Source organism: Triticum aestivum, chromosome 4D (genome assembly GCF_018294505.1).
Source record: "Triticum aestivum cultivar Chinese Spring chromosome 4D, IWGSC CS RefSeq v2.1, whole genome shotgun sequence".
NCBI classification, from domain to species: domain Eukaryota; kingdom Viridiplantae; phylum Streptophyta; class Magnoliopsida; order Poales; family Poaceae; genus Triticum; species Triticum aestivum.
In genome coordinates, this window is record NC_057805.1 from 55522097 (window position 1) to 55537932 (window position 15836).

General features: G+C 47.2%; 1 protein-coding gene across 1 annotated transcript; it reads left to right on the forward strand.

Moving 5' to 3' along the window:
* The first annotated feature begins 5779 nt into the window (after nucleotides 1-5779).
* LOC123096662 (chaperone protein ClpC3, chloroplastic-like) lies at nucleotides 5780-15631 on the forward strand. Its single transcript, XM_044518422.1, has 10 exons — nucleotides 5780-5867; nucleotides 5984-5996; nucleotides 6112-6230; nucleotides 7280-7416; nucleotides 7506-7695; nucleotides 13505-13719; nucleotides 13810-14024; nucleotides 14183-14261; nucleotides 14363-14452; nucleotides 14585-15631. Exons 1-10 carry the CDS (start codon nucleotides 5780-5782, stop codon nucleotides 15629-15631), a joined length of 2193 nt encoding a protein of 730 aa, XP_044374357.1.
* The last annotated feature ends 205 nt before the right edge of the window (nucleotides 15632-15836 follow it).

Below are 15836 nucleotides of genomic sequence, written 5' to 3' on the forward strand. Positions count from 1 at the left end.
CATTAAAATAAATCCCATTTGCACTTATGGCATAGATGACGAGATGATGGTCATTGGCTTTTATTTTTCATGTGATGATATTGCTATGCTTCCTTTACATGATTTGTGCAATTCTTCTACTATACCATGCCATGATCACATTGTTCCAAATATGCATTGTTTTGGATGTTGTCAATATTCTCCATGTGATGTTTCTACTAATGCTCATGAGGCAACCCCCATATTTCCTCATACATATTAGGAGATCTTGATGCATTCCATACTTTGCATGATTCCCATAATTGTTTGCACCATATGCATACCATACATAACAATGCTCTAGATATCACTAGTGATGCATTACAAAATTTGAGTCTCCCTTATGCTATACATAATAACAAACCTCTCATGATGGATGACATGTTTCTATATCACGCATCTCATTTATTTGAGCATTGGATATTTTGTGCTAACCGACACAAGCACGTATGCATCATGATGGATGATGTGTACATCTACCACGCACACACAATTTTCCCTTTGTCTTTGTTTTGTGTAGGTACTTATGAACACTCGTCAACCTCACAATCCCATGAGTTGACGAAACGAGCTCTTGAGAGCAAAGATGACTTGGGATCCCGTGGATTGTCCTTCCCACCATTCCCTTCGCCCAACGACTTCGTGCATTCCTTTTACTTGTCTCTCACACGGCTTTGGGCTATTTACCATTTGTCACCTTATGCCCATTCTATCGTGTTCACTTTGCATGTTATGCTTGCTTCTATGCCTTTGCCATGCAATTGTGACCCTTGCTTGCATTTACCCATGAAACACCATTATGCTATTTCTATGAGTATTTGCATGCTTGGTGGAGATCCTTGTTGCTATTGCCATGTTTATCATGTGCCTCATGCTATTGCTGATTGTTGTGTTGGGAGAGTCATGATGTCCCATTGCTATTTACATATGGCCTCGCGCCAATACATTGATGATATATTGCTCATATCCTGCTTTCATGCTTGTGATATGTCTTGCATTATTCATGACCACTATTTGCACACATGACATGCTTGCCATGATTCCTTCTAGTATGTTGCATCTTCGCACTACTAGCTTGCTTGACTTGATCACTATGATTACTTGCTTGGTTGCATCACCCATGTTCCATTACTCGCTTTCTTGGGTTGATGACATATATGCTCATGCCTCTCACATGATATATCTCGTTTATTGTCGCTTGCCTCCAATAGTTGCCTCTATGCTTAATGATCTTGGATACTTGGATACTTCACTTGTGATGCATACTTGGTTGATTGAGCCTATTGTCTTTGGTTGTAGTTGCATCATATGCTTACATACCATGAAATGCTCCCTTGTCCTTTCTTATGATGAGAACACTTGTTGGGTATCTTACCACTCGAATGATAGGTTTTGCATTTACGCTAACCTCATTTGTTTTTCCGAGTGTTTGTCATGTTCTTTCATTTTGAAGGATTCAAAAGGAGGTACCATCACGAGACATATTGGTTATGTGAAGGCATACAAGATGTGCAACTCCATCATCCTTGAGAAATTCCTAAAGGTGAACTCATTCCCTTTGAGCCATCCTCAAATACGCATATTGGATGGGTCATTCTTTCATTATTGTTTCCTTCTTGTTGTCTACATACTACATCTCGCAAATGGAGGAGCGACATTGGAGATTGGCTCTATGGACCTTCACATTGAGGAGCGCTCGCACTTATTGGATGCACCTTCCAACCTCCACTCATGCCACGACATCGAGCATTGGTACATCAACACTCCTTTGACACATTGCACCCCCACCTTCATATTTGTTGATTGTGCTCATACATGTCATGCTCGATGGACATATCATACCCATAGCAAATTTGCATCTTATGCATGGATTGACTCACATTATGATTGCCTTGTTGCATCTTGTATTTCGATGTCATCCATGATATATGAGCTTGTACACTTCCTTAGCAAATTTGTTGTGATCTTTCTTGATGGCATATTCATACATCATGATCATATTGCCTACCATCAATTGCATGATAACTTATTCATAATTGAGCATCCATTGTCATATTCATGCTATTGATCAACCGTCTCACTATGACATCATTTTGCACCGTGGTTGCATTGATCATATTCACAACACATTTGTGTGCACAATGTATGATTTTTCTCTCATGAACGCTTTGCATATCATTCTCTATCATCTTGATAAGCTTCATGTGTTTTGTCACGAACAATCTTGCCGCACGGACTCATTCTTCAATGATGGACACTTTGTGTGCGCTAACCATTGTATTTCCAAGTGTCGTTTGTGTTTGCTCTTTTTGCATGTGTACCACTCCGGAAACACCTTGGAGTACTTGGATTGCGCCATGACTTCCACTCCGTCCAATTACAAGTCCGTCCACGACAACCGTTTCCATGGTGATGAGGATTTCGATCCGAGGTCGGATCTTTCCCAAGGGAGGGAGATGATGCGGAGCATCCGACGATCATCCCCATGTACACTCGAGCCTACGCCATTGGACCTAAGGTGAACTCGCTCCTTTCCGAATCTTCCCTTTCCATTCATGTGAGACATGGTTGCTACCTAATGCAAGGACACTACATATGCCTAGGTAACAAGGAGACCCTCTCGGAGATGCTCGGAATGATGGACAAGTACCCAAGTACAAGGATGAAGGAGCACGACGAGAGGAACCGGAGAAAGGCTACAGGACCCGGACATTCGGCCAGGCCCCGGACATCCGGCCCCTCCCGCAAGCCCGGACATCCGGCACCAGCCCGGAAATCCGGCGCCCATCACAGAAGGCACCCGAAGCTGAACCACATCAGCCCGGACATCCGGCCAGAGGCCCGGACATCCTGCTCTTCCCGAGCCGCCGGACATCCGGCCCCCCAGCCCGGACATCCGACCCCGCCTATCCAGAGACTACAGAAGTTTGCACCGCCAGCCCGGACATCCGGCCCCCGGCCCGGACATCCGGCCCCTCCTGAAGCCCCGGACATCCGGCCCGTCGCCCGGACATCCGGCTCCGTCTGTCTGCGCACAGTAAAGGGCTGAAGCCCGTGTACCCCTTCGACCCCCTAGACTATATATACTCCTTCTCCTCCATCTTTCTAGGGTTAGCAAAGGATTAGCTCATTTAGAGATAGATCTTTGCTCATCCATATCGGATCTACTCCACGAGAGAGACTGCGGCCCCTCTACGGAGAAGATCCACCTTGGATTCAAGATCCCTCACGGGAAGATCCCCTCGTGGATTCAAGACCTCCTCACGGAGAAGAACCGGTTACCGTTTGTATCGTCCGTTGTTGACTTTGGATCTTGTATCTTACCTTTGTGTTCATCGATCTAGCGCATGTGTGATCTATTTTTGTTGGTTGAGTGATTTCTCTCGTGTTTCCCTCGTGTTTCCCCTCGTGTTCATCACGTTCGTCGTAGGGATCCGCTCCTTTCGTGAAAGTCGGCCATCTAGGGTTCCGCCCTACATCAGATAGGCCACGACGTCGTCATTCTTCTTGCACTTGTACTCCGCCACCTCCATGGTCTCAAGGTCGACCGAGAACATCCATGCCTTTGTTGCCATGGTGACGACTACAGACCCCTTGTCGGCCGCAACAATCTCCAGGGCACCGCTACCAGCTCCAAAGTACTCCTCTTTGTATCCTACCAGCTCACTTGTAGCCTCTCTCAACTGGATGTCAACTGGATGCTCTTTTCAAGCACCGAGTTCTCCATATTATAAAACAGCGCCACAAAGATCCGTAGAGTGCTGCCATGCAAGCAAACAACACGAATCTTGTCGTACTGACTGCTATGATCAACAAGACGGAAGACCGACCCTCGAGCGACGTCGGGCACACTGTAGACTTTGGTATATCCTTTAAAAAGCAGCAAGGCTCGATCATCATGCTTGATACCCCAATACGGAAAATGTGTCGTGCGCCCCAAGAAATAGAGAGATTCTGGACCATGAAGATTAAGAGACGACGGTCCATGGTACTCCTTCTTGAGGTACCATCCCGGCGGACGGTTCAAGACCAATCTGCCACAATGAGTGTAGTAGTAGAACACGCAGACCCTGGCCCTGCCAATTTCCTCGCACACGCGGTCGTGCCTTTGGTAGAGTAGGCAGACCACCTGGAACGTGGACTGGTTATAGCTCTTCTCCTCCCACGAGCCCACGTTGATGGCTCCGTCTACATAGAGGAAGGCGCCGAAGTAGCGCTCGTGCTTCACCTCCTCCATGCGCGGGATGAGCTGGTAGCGCCGCGTGGCCGGCTCGCAGAGCACCAGGTCCGGAAAGCAGCGCCGCATCCACCCTGTCTTCCTCTTTGCCAGGAGCAGCACGCTGTGGGAGCTGTCGAGGAGCTCCCACGGTCCGCCGCCGCCGGGGAGGAAGTCGAGGGAGAAGTGGCGGCGGTCCACGGCGGCCACCGCGAGCGGGGAAGGGGCGAAGACGGGGCCGCGGGCGGGCGCGGCGCGGTTGTTGCGGTAGTTGCCTACGACGAGGGGGTGTAGTAGTTCGCCACGGGGGATGTACACATGAACGATGAGTCGGCGCCATCGCCTGCATGTGGCGGCGGCGCGGACGAACCAGAGTGGCCAGCCGAGGCGCTCGAAGATGAGCCTGAGGAGCTTGTCGGGGACGTGGTGCACGGTCGTCGTCGTCGGAGCCACCGGCGCCGTCCGTGAGTTTTTGTTGGGCGCCATGCTTGGGATCGATCGAGGTGATCGATCGGCAGAGGTTGAGGTTCCTACGAGGCCGATTAGTGCTCCAATTATGTAGGAGTACCTTGTGATCTGATTGGAGTTTGACCAGGTTTGTATGTCCGAACATTGCGCAGCGCCCGTTCACGCATCCGGTACCTCACGCGCGCGCAGCGTCGGGCGTGTGTGCTTTGAGATTCGTAGTATGCGCACGCGTGGATCTTTCAGCTTCGATCGGTCCAGTTCCTGAAAGGAAAGCCTATTCCCGCAAAAAATATGGAAAGGAAAGCCTTGGCCTAGGATTTTACGTTTCCTTATCGTAGCTGGCACAATCTTTCAGCGCTCGTTTTGCCGGACACGTACGATACAGAACAGAGAGAGAGAGGATAGGGGTCGCAGCCGCCGGCGGGCAGGACGGCCGGAATTTGTTCAGGAGCTACTCCATCGCCTGGTTTAGGAAGGTGAGAGACAGCTCGGTCGGTCGGCCGGAATTTGTTACAGTATGATTCTGATCCTTGCTTCGGTCCTGTGTAGCTAGGTCGTTTTGATCCATGCATGCACCCTGTAGGTGTAGTAGTAGTATGTTTGAGCTCTTGGTCCTTCCCTTTCTTGCTTTATCTTGCTTGTTGGTTGTACGGATTTTTAGAAAAGGATGGTTGTATGGATGATTGCTTTATTTATAAAATGGGGTGAAAGCCTATTTCAAGGTTGTCTCGATTAGAGGTTGTACTCTCTACACTCTCCCTCTATCTATCTTATCTATAAATAAACATGCAGTTCTCTTGCAAAAAATTGTTTTGCATGCATGCATACGGCAGCTGGGACGTGGGAGATCAATGGCCACCGGAATTGTCATGGTTTGATGATCACTGATCCGACATGATATTCTAACCTAAAATTTCAGTCCTTTGCTTCTGGTGTTTTACACTTCAATCGTACTACACAGTACACACACTTGTGATATCATCAGCATATAGCATCTGTGGATGCGCTGGTTTTTGACTAGTTGAACTAATCATCTTGCATTGACAGGTTTTCTGAACGTAATCTCAAGTCGCAACCATGGCCTTACAGTGCTACACCCCTCTGGTGAAGCCCCAACTGGCCCAAGTCTACATCAGCCCTTCCCTTAACACGATACAGATTCCAGGTTTGCCTCACACGAATATGCTTGTTCATGAGTAACCGATGGTCATTTTCTGATTGCTCGAGAGGCTGGATGGTGTTGGTTCTGATATTTTCATGCCAGCTCTGTCCAAATTTTAGTGTATGTTCAAGGGTAGCAGATTTTAGGGATTTGAAGTGTTAGAACATCTTGGCAATATCATCATATATATAGCACGTGTGGAAGCACTAGTTTAAGACTAGTTGATCCAATTATCTTGCATTGACAGGTTCTCTGAATATACACGAAATAATGGCCTTCCAGAGTCAGTGCTACGCCCCTCTGATGAAGCCCCAGCTGGCCCGAGAGTCTCGGCCAGCCCTTCTCTAAGCGCGATACAGATTGCAGGTTTGCCTTACACCAGTATGCATGCTCATTGCATAAGCTAGTAACCTCTAGTATTTTTTTCATTTTTCATCCTGCTTGCATCATGCCTGCTAACTTTTTATGTGCCACCATTTTTTGTGTATGTTTGAGGACGTTTTTAGGGATCCTGTTTCTTTTTTGTGCCGTTGCGTCAAATGGAAATTTGAACCCCGTTCTTAATTTTGTGAGAAATATATATATGCTAGTGCATATTTGTACACTGAGCTCTAAATAACGGGGATTGTTTCTTCTGGGGTCTTTTACTACCATAGGGGGATTCATTTGTCATCTTAATAATGGTAATTGTTGTTTACTTGAAACCTAGCTGAACAAAGTTGAACTATAAATTTGCCATGTTTCAAAATACTAGACGGTTTAGTACTTTTTTCCCGAAACCTTTCTTCTCCAAATGGAAGAAAACTTTCCAGGATTCTGCATTAAAAATATCGGTGTCTCGATGTGATCTGATCATCAGAATGCAGGAACCATATTGAATTTTTCTAGGGAAGTATCTGACCGTTGCTTGTCTTGATCTAATTATCTGCAATCCACAGGCTATGGAGCTGCACTTGCAGTGGTGGCAGGAACGACCTTGCTTGGGCCACCTTCTCTTCGATCACCCCAAATAACCAGGAGGCGTCCCTCGGTGGTTTCGATGGCTCAACGCCACAATGCTAAGGTGTCGGGTCTAAGAGCAGCACACCCTCCCGCGGTTACTCCTGGCCAAGGATTCAGGTCAAAAGAGCAACATTTGAGGATTTCATCGTCGAGAGGAAAAAGGATGCTCGTTTCGTCACCAGAGCAATGCTTGAGGGTTTCACTGAGCACGCGTTAGATGTCATGGCTCTCGCACAAGAGGAGACACGGCTTTTTTTAGGCCAACACAACCTTGCAACGTAGCGCGTATCGTCGCACACACCGTTGTTATAGTTGAGGTGGGCTATGCGCTTAAAGTGCATTTAGATTTTAGAGTCCTACTTATGTATGTCTAGCTGTGGTTCATGCTTGATTTTTGTCGTAAATTTGTCTTGCATCGCAGATCTTCCGAAGGATTTTTCAAGCCACACGTGGTCAAGCAGTTGGTGCTCGTGTTGTGGCAGGAAGCAGTGAAGCTAAGATGCCGACACTCGAGGCGTATGGGACGAATCTTACAAAGTTAGCACAGGAGGTGCTATATACTAGACTGACTGTGCATTGCAAATCAATTCAACACAAATAAGGATATTGTAAGAGAAGAGACATGCCATTTTTCTACAGGGAAAGTTAGCACCTGTTGTCGGAAGGGAAAAGGAGATCGAGAGTGTCACACAAATCTTGGGCAAAATGAAGAAGAAGAACCCCTGCCTGATTGGAGAGCCCGGTGTTGGGAAAACGGTGATATTCGAAGGGCTTGCTCTACGCATCGCTGCCGGGGATGTGCCTGAAACAATTCAAGGGAAAACGGTTCGTGTCCATTGGGATGACATCTCTTCCCTTTGACGAAATTGATGACCTCTCTTGTACTAAAAATGTTCTGATCTTGAATTTCTCTAGTTTTAGCAGTCCTGAGATGAACAATTAGTTAGCTGCTCTTGTTAAGTATAGTCTATATCATGGCAGGTTATTGATAGACCTTGGGATCGAGTAGGCTAGATCATCGGTGGTCCTACCTTCTGTTTCTCCAGACGAACTCGCGCCAGTGGCCATGGTGGAGGGGCAACGGCGTGAGCGCGAGTGTGCGTGGGTGATGGCGGCGGTGGAGCTTCCCGTCGTATCGCGCTAACCCTAGATCGATAGGGATGTAGGTGGGGTTCTGGACGCACGGTGAATCACCTATTTTCTGCGGCCGTCTCCCCCACCCCTTTATATAGCGCGGCGACAGGGGCCCACCAACCATGGTTTGGTTGGGCGCCCCCGATCAGGGCGTGGGTCAAGGGCCCGTCGAGCCGTTGGGCTCGATCGGGAGGAGATCAACCTAACATTCTCCCCCTTGATCTCAACTTTACTTTTAACCTTATACTTTCTAGTTTATTTGTTTCATCATATATTGGTACATAGAGCATGTTTCATCGTCACAGCTTAATCGCCGATAGAATCATACAGCTACAACATACGTTTTGTTCAGAAACAAATTCTGTTCCTTTTGGGCCTATCCAGGAATCATAAGGCTTTCCCTTAAACCCATGCCGGCTAAGTGTTCCTTGAACACATTGGGTGGTAAGCCTTTCGTTAGCGGATCCGCAAGCATATCTTTTGTCCTTATATGCTCGAGACTTATAGTTTGATCCTGAATTTTGTCTTTCACAACATAATACCTTATCTCTATTGTTTTGGCAGCATTACTCGACTTGTTGTTGTGAGCGTAAAATACTGCGGGCTGGTTGTCACAGTACATCTTTAGTGGTTTGTGAATACAATTTACCACTTTCAAGTCGGGTACAAATTTCTTTAGCCATATCGCCTGCCCCGCTTCAAAGCATGCTATGAATTCTGCATACATTATGGATGATGCAACTATTGACTGTTTGGAGCTTTTCCACGAAATAGCTCCACCAGCGAGAGTGAATACGTATCCTAACATGGATTTTCTATCATCTCTATCCCCCGCAAAATCTGCGTCGGAATACCCTTTTATCTCTAGGGAATCACTTCTCCTGTATATTAGCATGTAGTCCTTCGTGCCTTGTGCATAACGCAATGCTTTCTTTACCATCTTCCTGTGTTCTATGCCTGGATTCTCTTGATATCTACCGAGTACCCCGGCGATAAAAGCTAAGTCAGGGCGAGTGCACATTTGTGCATACTGTAAGCTGCCAACTGCCGAAGCATATGGTACTGCTTTCATTTGATCGATCTCGTACTGGTTCTTGGGACATTGGAATTTCCCAAAACTATCGCCCTTAACTATAGGAGCAGGTGTGGCTTTACTCGCATGCATATTATACTTTTTAAGAACCTTTTCTAAATATGCTTTCTGCGATAGTCCTAAGACTCCATTGTTTCTACCTCGATGAATTTCTATGCCCAAAACATATGATGCTTCACCAAGATCTGTTATGTCAAAATTCGAGGATAAGAACTTCTTTGTTTCTTGTAGTAGACTAACATCACTGCTAGCAAGCAGAATATCATCCACATACAAGATTAGGAAAATATATTTCCCATTTTTAAACTTTGCATAAATGCAGTTATCCTCAATATTTTCTTTAAATCCAACTTTTAATCGTTTGATTAAACTTTAGATACCACTGTCTAGAGGCTTGCTTTAATCCATAAATGGATTTCTTCACGCGGCATCCCATATTTTCCTTGCCTTCCATGATAAAACCCTTGGGTTGTTTCATGTAGACATTTTCCTTTAAATCACCATTCAGAAATGTCGCCTTAACATCCATTTGATGTAACTCTAAATCAAAATGTGCAACTAATGCCATTATGATTCTGAAGGAATCCTTACATGAGACTGGGGAAAAAGTCTCATTGTAGTCTATCCCTTCTCTTTGAGTAAATCCTTTTGCCACGAGTCATGTTTTATACTTTTCTACATTCCCTTTAGAGTCATACTTAATTTTGTAGACCCATTTACAGCCTACTGTTTTGACTCCTTTAGAAAATTACTCTAAGTCCCAAACATCTTTGGAACTCATCGATTTCATCTCGTCTTCCATTGCCTTCATCCACTTTGATGAATGAGGGCTTCTCATGGCTTCTTCATATGAGGTGGGATCTTTTTCCATATGAACCATTTCTGTGTTATAAACTTTAAAGTCAGTAGAAATAGCTGACTTTCTTGGTCTTGTAGACCTTCTAAGAGCCTCAGTTTCTGGCACATTCTATGCCTCAACTTCTGGCACTTCTTCTAAAATTTGTTGCTGCACCTCCCTTTCATGCTCAACAACGGATTTAGTCGGCTCCTGACGGACAGGTTCCGGGTCTACTCCCATAGTTGTCATGGGTGGAGTTGCAACTGGTAGTGAGAAAAATGGCTCCTGAATCATCGGATTAGGTGCATGCACCCTTTTCTCCTCAAGATCAATTTTCTGAACTACCAAGCCCCCCTCATCATTTCGTCCTCTAAGAAGACTGCATGTCTTGTTTCTACAAACTTTGTATATCTGTCTGGGCAGTAGAAACGAAACCCTTTGATCTGTCTGGATAGCCAATGAAGTGGCAACTCACTGTTTTGGGATCTAACTTTGCAATGTTTGGATTAAACCTTTTGGCCTGAGCAGGGCACCCCCACACCCTGAAGTGTTGTAGGGAGGGCACTCTTCCTGTCCATAGCTCGTACGGTGTTTTGGGCACCGACTTGCTTGGTACTTTATTGAGAATGTGAATGGCGGTTTTAAGCGCCTCCATCCATAATCCCATTGGCAAGTTGGAATAACTCATCATGCTGCGCACCATATCCATAAGTGTACGATTGCGCCTTTCCGTTACACATAAGGTGTATGGTCGATACTAGGAAAGCATAATAGCTACTCCATACTTTTCTCACGGAGTGGGACACATTAAACGCACATGAGTCATCATATCTTTCTCCTATCATACAGGATAAGTCCTTTGCCTACATTTCTCCCGCCATACAGGGTTTGTGACATAATACTATGTCAACTTTACCCGGTTACGCAGGTATTTTCCCAGAATTTTCCCGCCATGCGATTTTTATCATAATCATCTTTTCCCGCTATGCGGGTAATTCCCTGTAAGGGACATAAATGCCGGAATTGGCTCTTTTGACTGCATATTCAATCATCAAATTCAGAAATAAATCCGAATGCTCTTTAACACACATGCTTGATCCGACGTTGGTCAAATTAAACATGCATGTTGCTTGTTTCATTTCAAATCATGTTGACTGAAAAAATCTTATTCATAGAGAGTACATGAAACACATTCGTCAACCAAGACTCTCAATGATCTATCTCTTTTCTTTTGAAGCCATTCTTTAGAGAGAACATACTCCCTCACGTTATGACCTTTCTTGGTCATCTTTCGGGTCACAAGTACCCAGCCATTCGCCTTCACGAATGAAAGCATGGAAAACTTTTAGTCTGAGAAAACATAGCCAATAATCAACAATAATGGGCATAAAAATAACCCTACGTTGGTTTGGTTAAAAAAATGCACATTAAACTTTTGAAACTTTCTTTTATATTCTAAATCACCGTTGTGGCAGAATTAGAATAAACATCATCCTTCTACATTAATTCCATATCACCGTTGGGCGGAAATGGAAATAATGCATACAATTCATTAACAATGTGATGATAGTATTTCTATTAAACAACTTTGCTAAGAATAAATCATCATCATCAACTTTATTGCAGCGGGAACAAGAAATATACATTTCTCTAGTTCAAGAGCATTTCTTGATCTTTATCCATTCTCTGAAAATTGATCACTTTGATACAAAATTTATCCGGGATTTAAACTTCGAACATAAGACTCATAGAACTATAGCACTGTTATCATCAACGTTGGTCAGAAAATAACAATACCATATTTTAACTATTTGCATCTTATTTCACCCACAGGGGAAAAACATTGCTAAGAACATTTCTTCCAATTAAATTTTCCCGTTGGTTCCAATTTAATTGAATAATAAAACTTTTACTTTACAGTGGGAACTTTACAATATTCTATTCAAAAACAATTATGTACTCTTTTACTCTTTAAGCAATTTTAACCGATTGGTTCAAAAATGCATTAAAGAAGTAACAATTTAATCTTTTACTTTGTTCTATTCACTTTTAAAAGAGCACTTTTATTTTTATTTGCAGCGGAAAACATGAATAAAAAATTCATGAACTTTTTATTCTTTACAGAAACTTTTCTTTGACCGAATAAAAAATCATGAACTTTTTAATTTTCTTTATAAAATTCATGAGCTTTTCTATTTTCATTTTCAGAACTTTTTCTGTTTACTTTTTTATTTTCTAAAACAAAATTTTCATTGGAAAAATTTGTATAGAAAAAACTATTGTAAATATGCCCAAAAAACTGGACAAATAAATAAAATAAAAAACGAGTAGCACAGCGCCAGCCTGCCCTCTTGCCCGGCCCACGGCCTGCAGTAGCACGCTCGCGCGGGCCGACCTGGCCTTAGCGCGGTCCAGCCGGCCAGCCAGCCCAAAAGGCCCGCGCGACTCTAGGGTTTGCATCTGAGCCGTCCATCGCGATCCAACGGTCACCCGGACCTTTCGCCCGATCAAAACTCAGATCTCGGTCGCGCGATGGAACCCTAGCCTCATTTCCCCCTCGTGCGCCGCTCCCTCCCTCTTCTCTGTTGCTCTCCTCGTCGGAGACAGCAGGGAGAGAGTGGGTCGCCCCGGCCGCCGGCGACGGCGTCGCGCCACCGCGCCGCGTGGGGCCGCCCTCTCGTTTTCCCTTCCCTTTCCTCCTTCCTGTGACAGAAAGAGCGACAGAGAGGGGCGGCCAAGCCCTCTGCTTCCCTGCAGCCGGGTTGGGGCTCCGCCGGCGACGGCGTGAAGCCACCGCACCGCGCGAGCCGCGCGCGAGTCGGCCTTCCCTTTTCCATTCGTCCCATCCACCGAATCCAGTGGCAAAGAGAGGCGAGTGAGGCGCGACAGAGCCCTTCCCTGTGCGTCTGCTGACGATCCGTGGCGCCGTTGCCTCCCCTTCGCCGGTGACGCGTTTCCCTCAGCGGAAGCGCGCCGCCGTCGAACGGCGTGGCTGCGGTGCCCCTTTTCCCTTTGCAAGATGTGTTCTTCTTCCGAACGGCTCGGCTTGCCGATGCCCGTCCGAATCGAGAGGAACGGGGCGGCCTTGCGGCGGCGCTTACTTTTTCCGTTGAGGATTCGTTCTTTGCCCTGTAGATTAGGGTTCTTTGGGAGGGGTTTACTTTTCCTGTGATTTCTTTCTACCGAAAATCTGAGCCAAAACCTGTCTGATACCATTGATAGACCTTGGGATCGAGTAGGCTAGATCATCGGTGGTCCTACCTTCTGTTTCTCCAGACGAACTCGCGCCAGTGGCCATGGTGGAGGAGCAACGGCGTGAGCGCGAGTGTGCGTGGGTGGTGGCGGCGGTGGAGCTTCCCGTCGTATCGCGCTAACCCTAGATCGGTAGGGATGTAGGTGGGGTTCTGGACGCACGGTGAATCACCTATTTTCTGCGGCCATCTCCCCCACCCCTTTATATAGCGCGGCGATAGGGGCCCACCAACCATGGTTTGGTTGGGCGCCCCCGATCAGGGCGCGGGTCAAGGGCCCGTCGAGCCGTTGGGCTCGATCGGGAGGAGATCAATCTAACAGTTATCAGTCTTGATATGGGGCTCCTACTTGCTGGTACCAAATACCGCGGAGAGTTTGAAGAAAGGCTGAAGAACTTGATGGAAGAGATCAAACAGAACGGCGAGATAATATTGTTCCTTGATGAAGTTCACACTCTGGTAGGAGCAGGAGCAGCAGAAGGTGCTATCGACGCGGCCAACATTCTGAAGCCGGCACTGGCAAGAGGTGAAATTCAGGTACACCAAAAATGTTCTACATAGTTGGTCAATTGGTCGTGCCGACATCGTCGGTGATGAAAAATTGCTCACCGTAATTTTGGTTGTCAGTGTATCGGAGCCACCACATTCGACGAATACGCCAAGCACATTGAGAAAGACCCTGCGCTGGAGAGGCGCTTCCAGCCTGTGAAAGTTCTAGAGCCCACGGTTGATGAAGCCATAGGAATTCTCAAAGGGCTCGTGGAGCGGTACGAGGAACACCACAAGGTCAAGTATTCCAAGGAAGCGCTAATCGACGCCGCTAGGCTCTCGCACCGATACATCAGATTTGTGAATTCCACCGATACCTGTGGTGTGTTCCTCTCTGATGGTTCCAATTTAGTACCACCTCCGTCCCATATTAGTTGTCATTGTACCGGACGTATTTTGGTGCTAGATATTTTCATTTTGTTTGGTGTCTTTTAACAATGTCTTTTGTTTGCAGTAATCGTTTCCTCCCGGATAAAGCCATCGACTTGATTGATGAGGCGGGATGTCAAGTCAGGCTACGTCATGGCAAGGTAACATTTTCTCTCATATGATGCAGCTAAGTGTAAACCTGCACGCAGTTTAGTTTTCATGATCCGAGAATCTGAATTTTAAACTTTACTGGCACTGACAGGTACCTGAGGAAGTCAAAGATCTCTGCAAGAAGCGCGAGGAAATCATCAAACGGAGGGACGACGCCGTCCGTTGCCAGAATTTCGAGCTGGTAATCAATCGTCTTCTCTTGCGAACAATCAATCAATCAGCCTGTAACTTATTTCTTGTTATATACGTAGAATCCAAAATTAGTCATTCATGATTTCACATTTCGTTTAAAATTTCCATCATGATTTCACAGGCGAAAGAGCTTCACATGGAAGAGCTGGAGCTCACGTCCCAGATCACGTCTGCCGTGCCGATGGTCACCGAGGCTGACATCCAGCGCGTCGTCTCCTCATCAACAGGCATCCCCGTGGAGAGGGTCTCCGCGGACGAGTCGGCCGGGCTGCGAACGATGGAGGAGACCCTACACCGGCGCGTCGTCGGCCAGGACGAGGCCGTCAAGGCGGTGAGCCGCGCCATGCGCCGCTCGCGCGCCGGCCTCCGGGACACCGGCCGGCCGATCGCCAGCTTCGTGTTCGCCGGCCCGACGGGCGTGGGCAAGACGGAGGTCGTCAAGGCGCTCGCCGCGTGCAACTACGGCTCGGAGGAGGCCATGGTCCGGCTCGACATGAGCGAGTACAGCGAGCGGCACGCGGCCGCGAAGCTGGTAGGGGCGTCCCCGGGCTACGTCGGGTACGAGGAGGGCGGGCAGCTGACGGAGGCGGTGCGCCGGCGGCCGCACGCGGTGGTGCTGTTCGACGAGATCGAGAAGGCGCACAAGGACGTGTACAACCTGCTGCTGCAGGTGCTGGAGGACGGCAAGGGGAGGACGGTGGACTTCCGGAACACGATCATCATCATGACGTCCAACGCCGGCAGCGGCGGCGACGGGGAGATGACGGGCGTGATGGTCGAGAAGGACATGAAGGAGAAGCACGGGTTCCCACCGGAGTTCCTGAACCGGCTGGACGAGGTGATCGTGTTCCGGGAGCTCACCAAGCCGGAAATAAAGGAGATCGCCTCCAAGATGCTGGAGGAGGTCGTCCGCCGGATGAGGGAGAAGGGGATGGAGCTGCGGGTGACGGAGAGGTTCAAGGAGCTGGTGGCCGAGGAAGGCTACGACCGCAGCTACGGCGCGCGGCCGCTGCGGAGGGCCATCACCAGGCTGCTGGAGGACAGGCTCGTAGACATGATGCTCGCCGGGGAGGCCAGCGAATGGGATTCGTTGACTGTAGATGTTGACTCCGATGGGAACGTGGTCGTCCACAACCGACGGGCTGGCCGACCCGTGTGTTTCTCTTAGGGCCTTTTTTTTTTTAGAACTCCTTAACTCTTGCTATCAACAATTGTCTTTTTTTTTTAAGCATTGCTATCAAATTGTCAAGTATTTCTTTTCGTGATCGGCCTTAGGTTGAATGCTGATGTGGAGATGCCTAGCTGAATATTTTGTGATGCTTCCATAGTCATGAGTAGATCTGAACAAGTTGATGAAACACGGACTACAATAT

Coding starts and splice junctions, on each gene's coding strand:
- LOC123096662 (XM_044518422.1), top strand. CDS start 5,780: ATGGCCTTACAGTGCTACACCCCTCTGGTGAAGCCCCAACTGGCCCAA. Junction 6,231..7,279: donor AAGCGCGATACAGATTGCAG/GTTTGCCTTACA, acceptor AAATTTGTCTTG/CATCGCAGATCTTCCGAAGG. Junction 14,025..14,182: donor AGGCTCTCGCACCGATACAT/CAGATTTGTGAA, acceptor GTCTTTTGTTTG/CAGTAATCGTTTCCTCCCGG.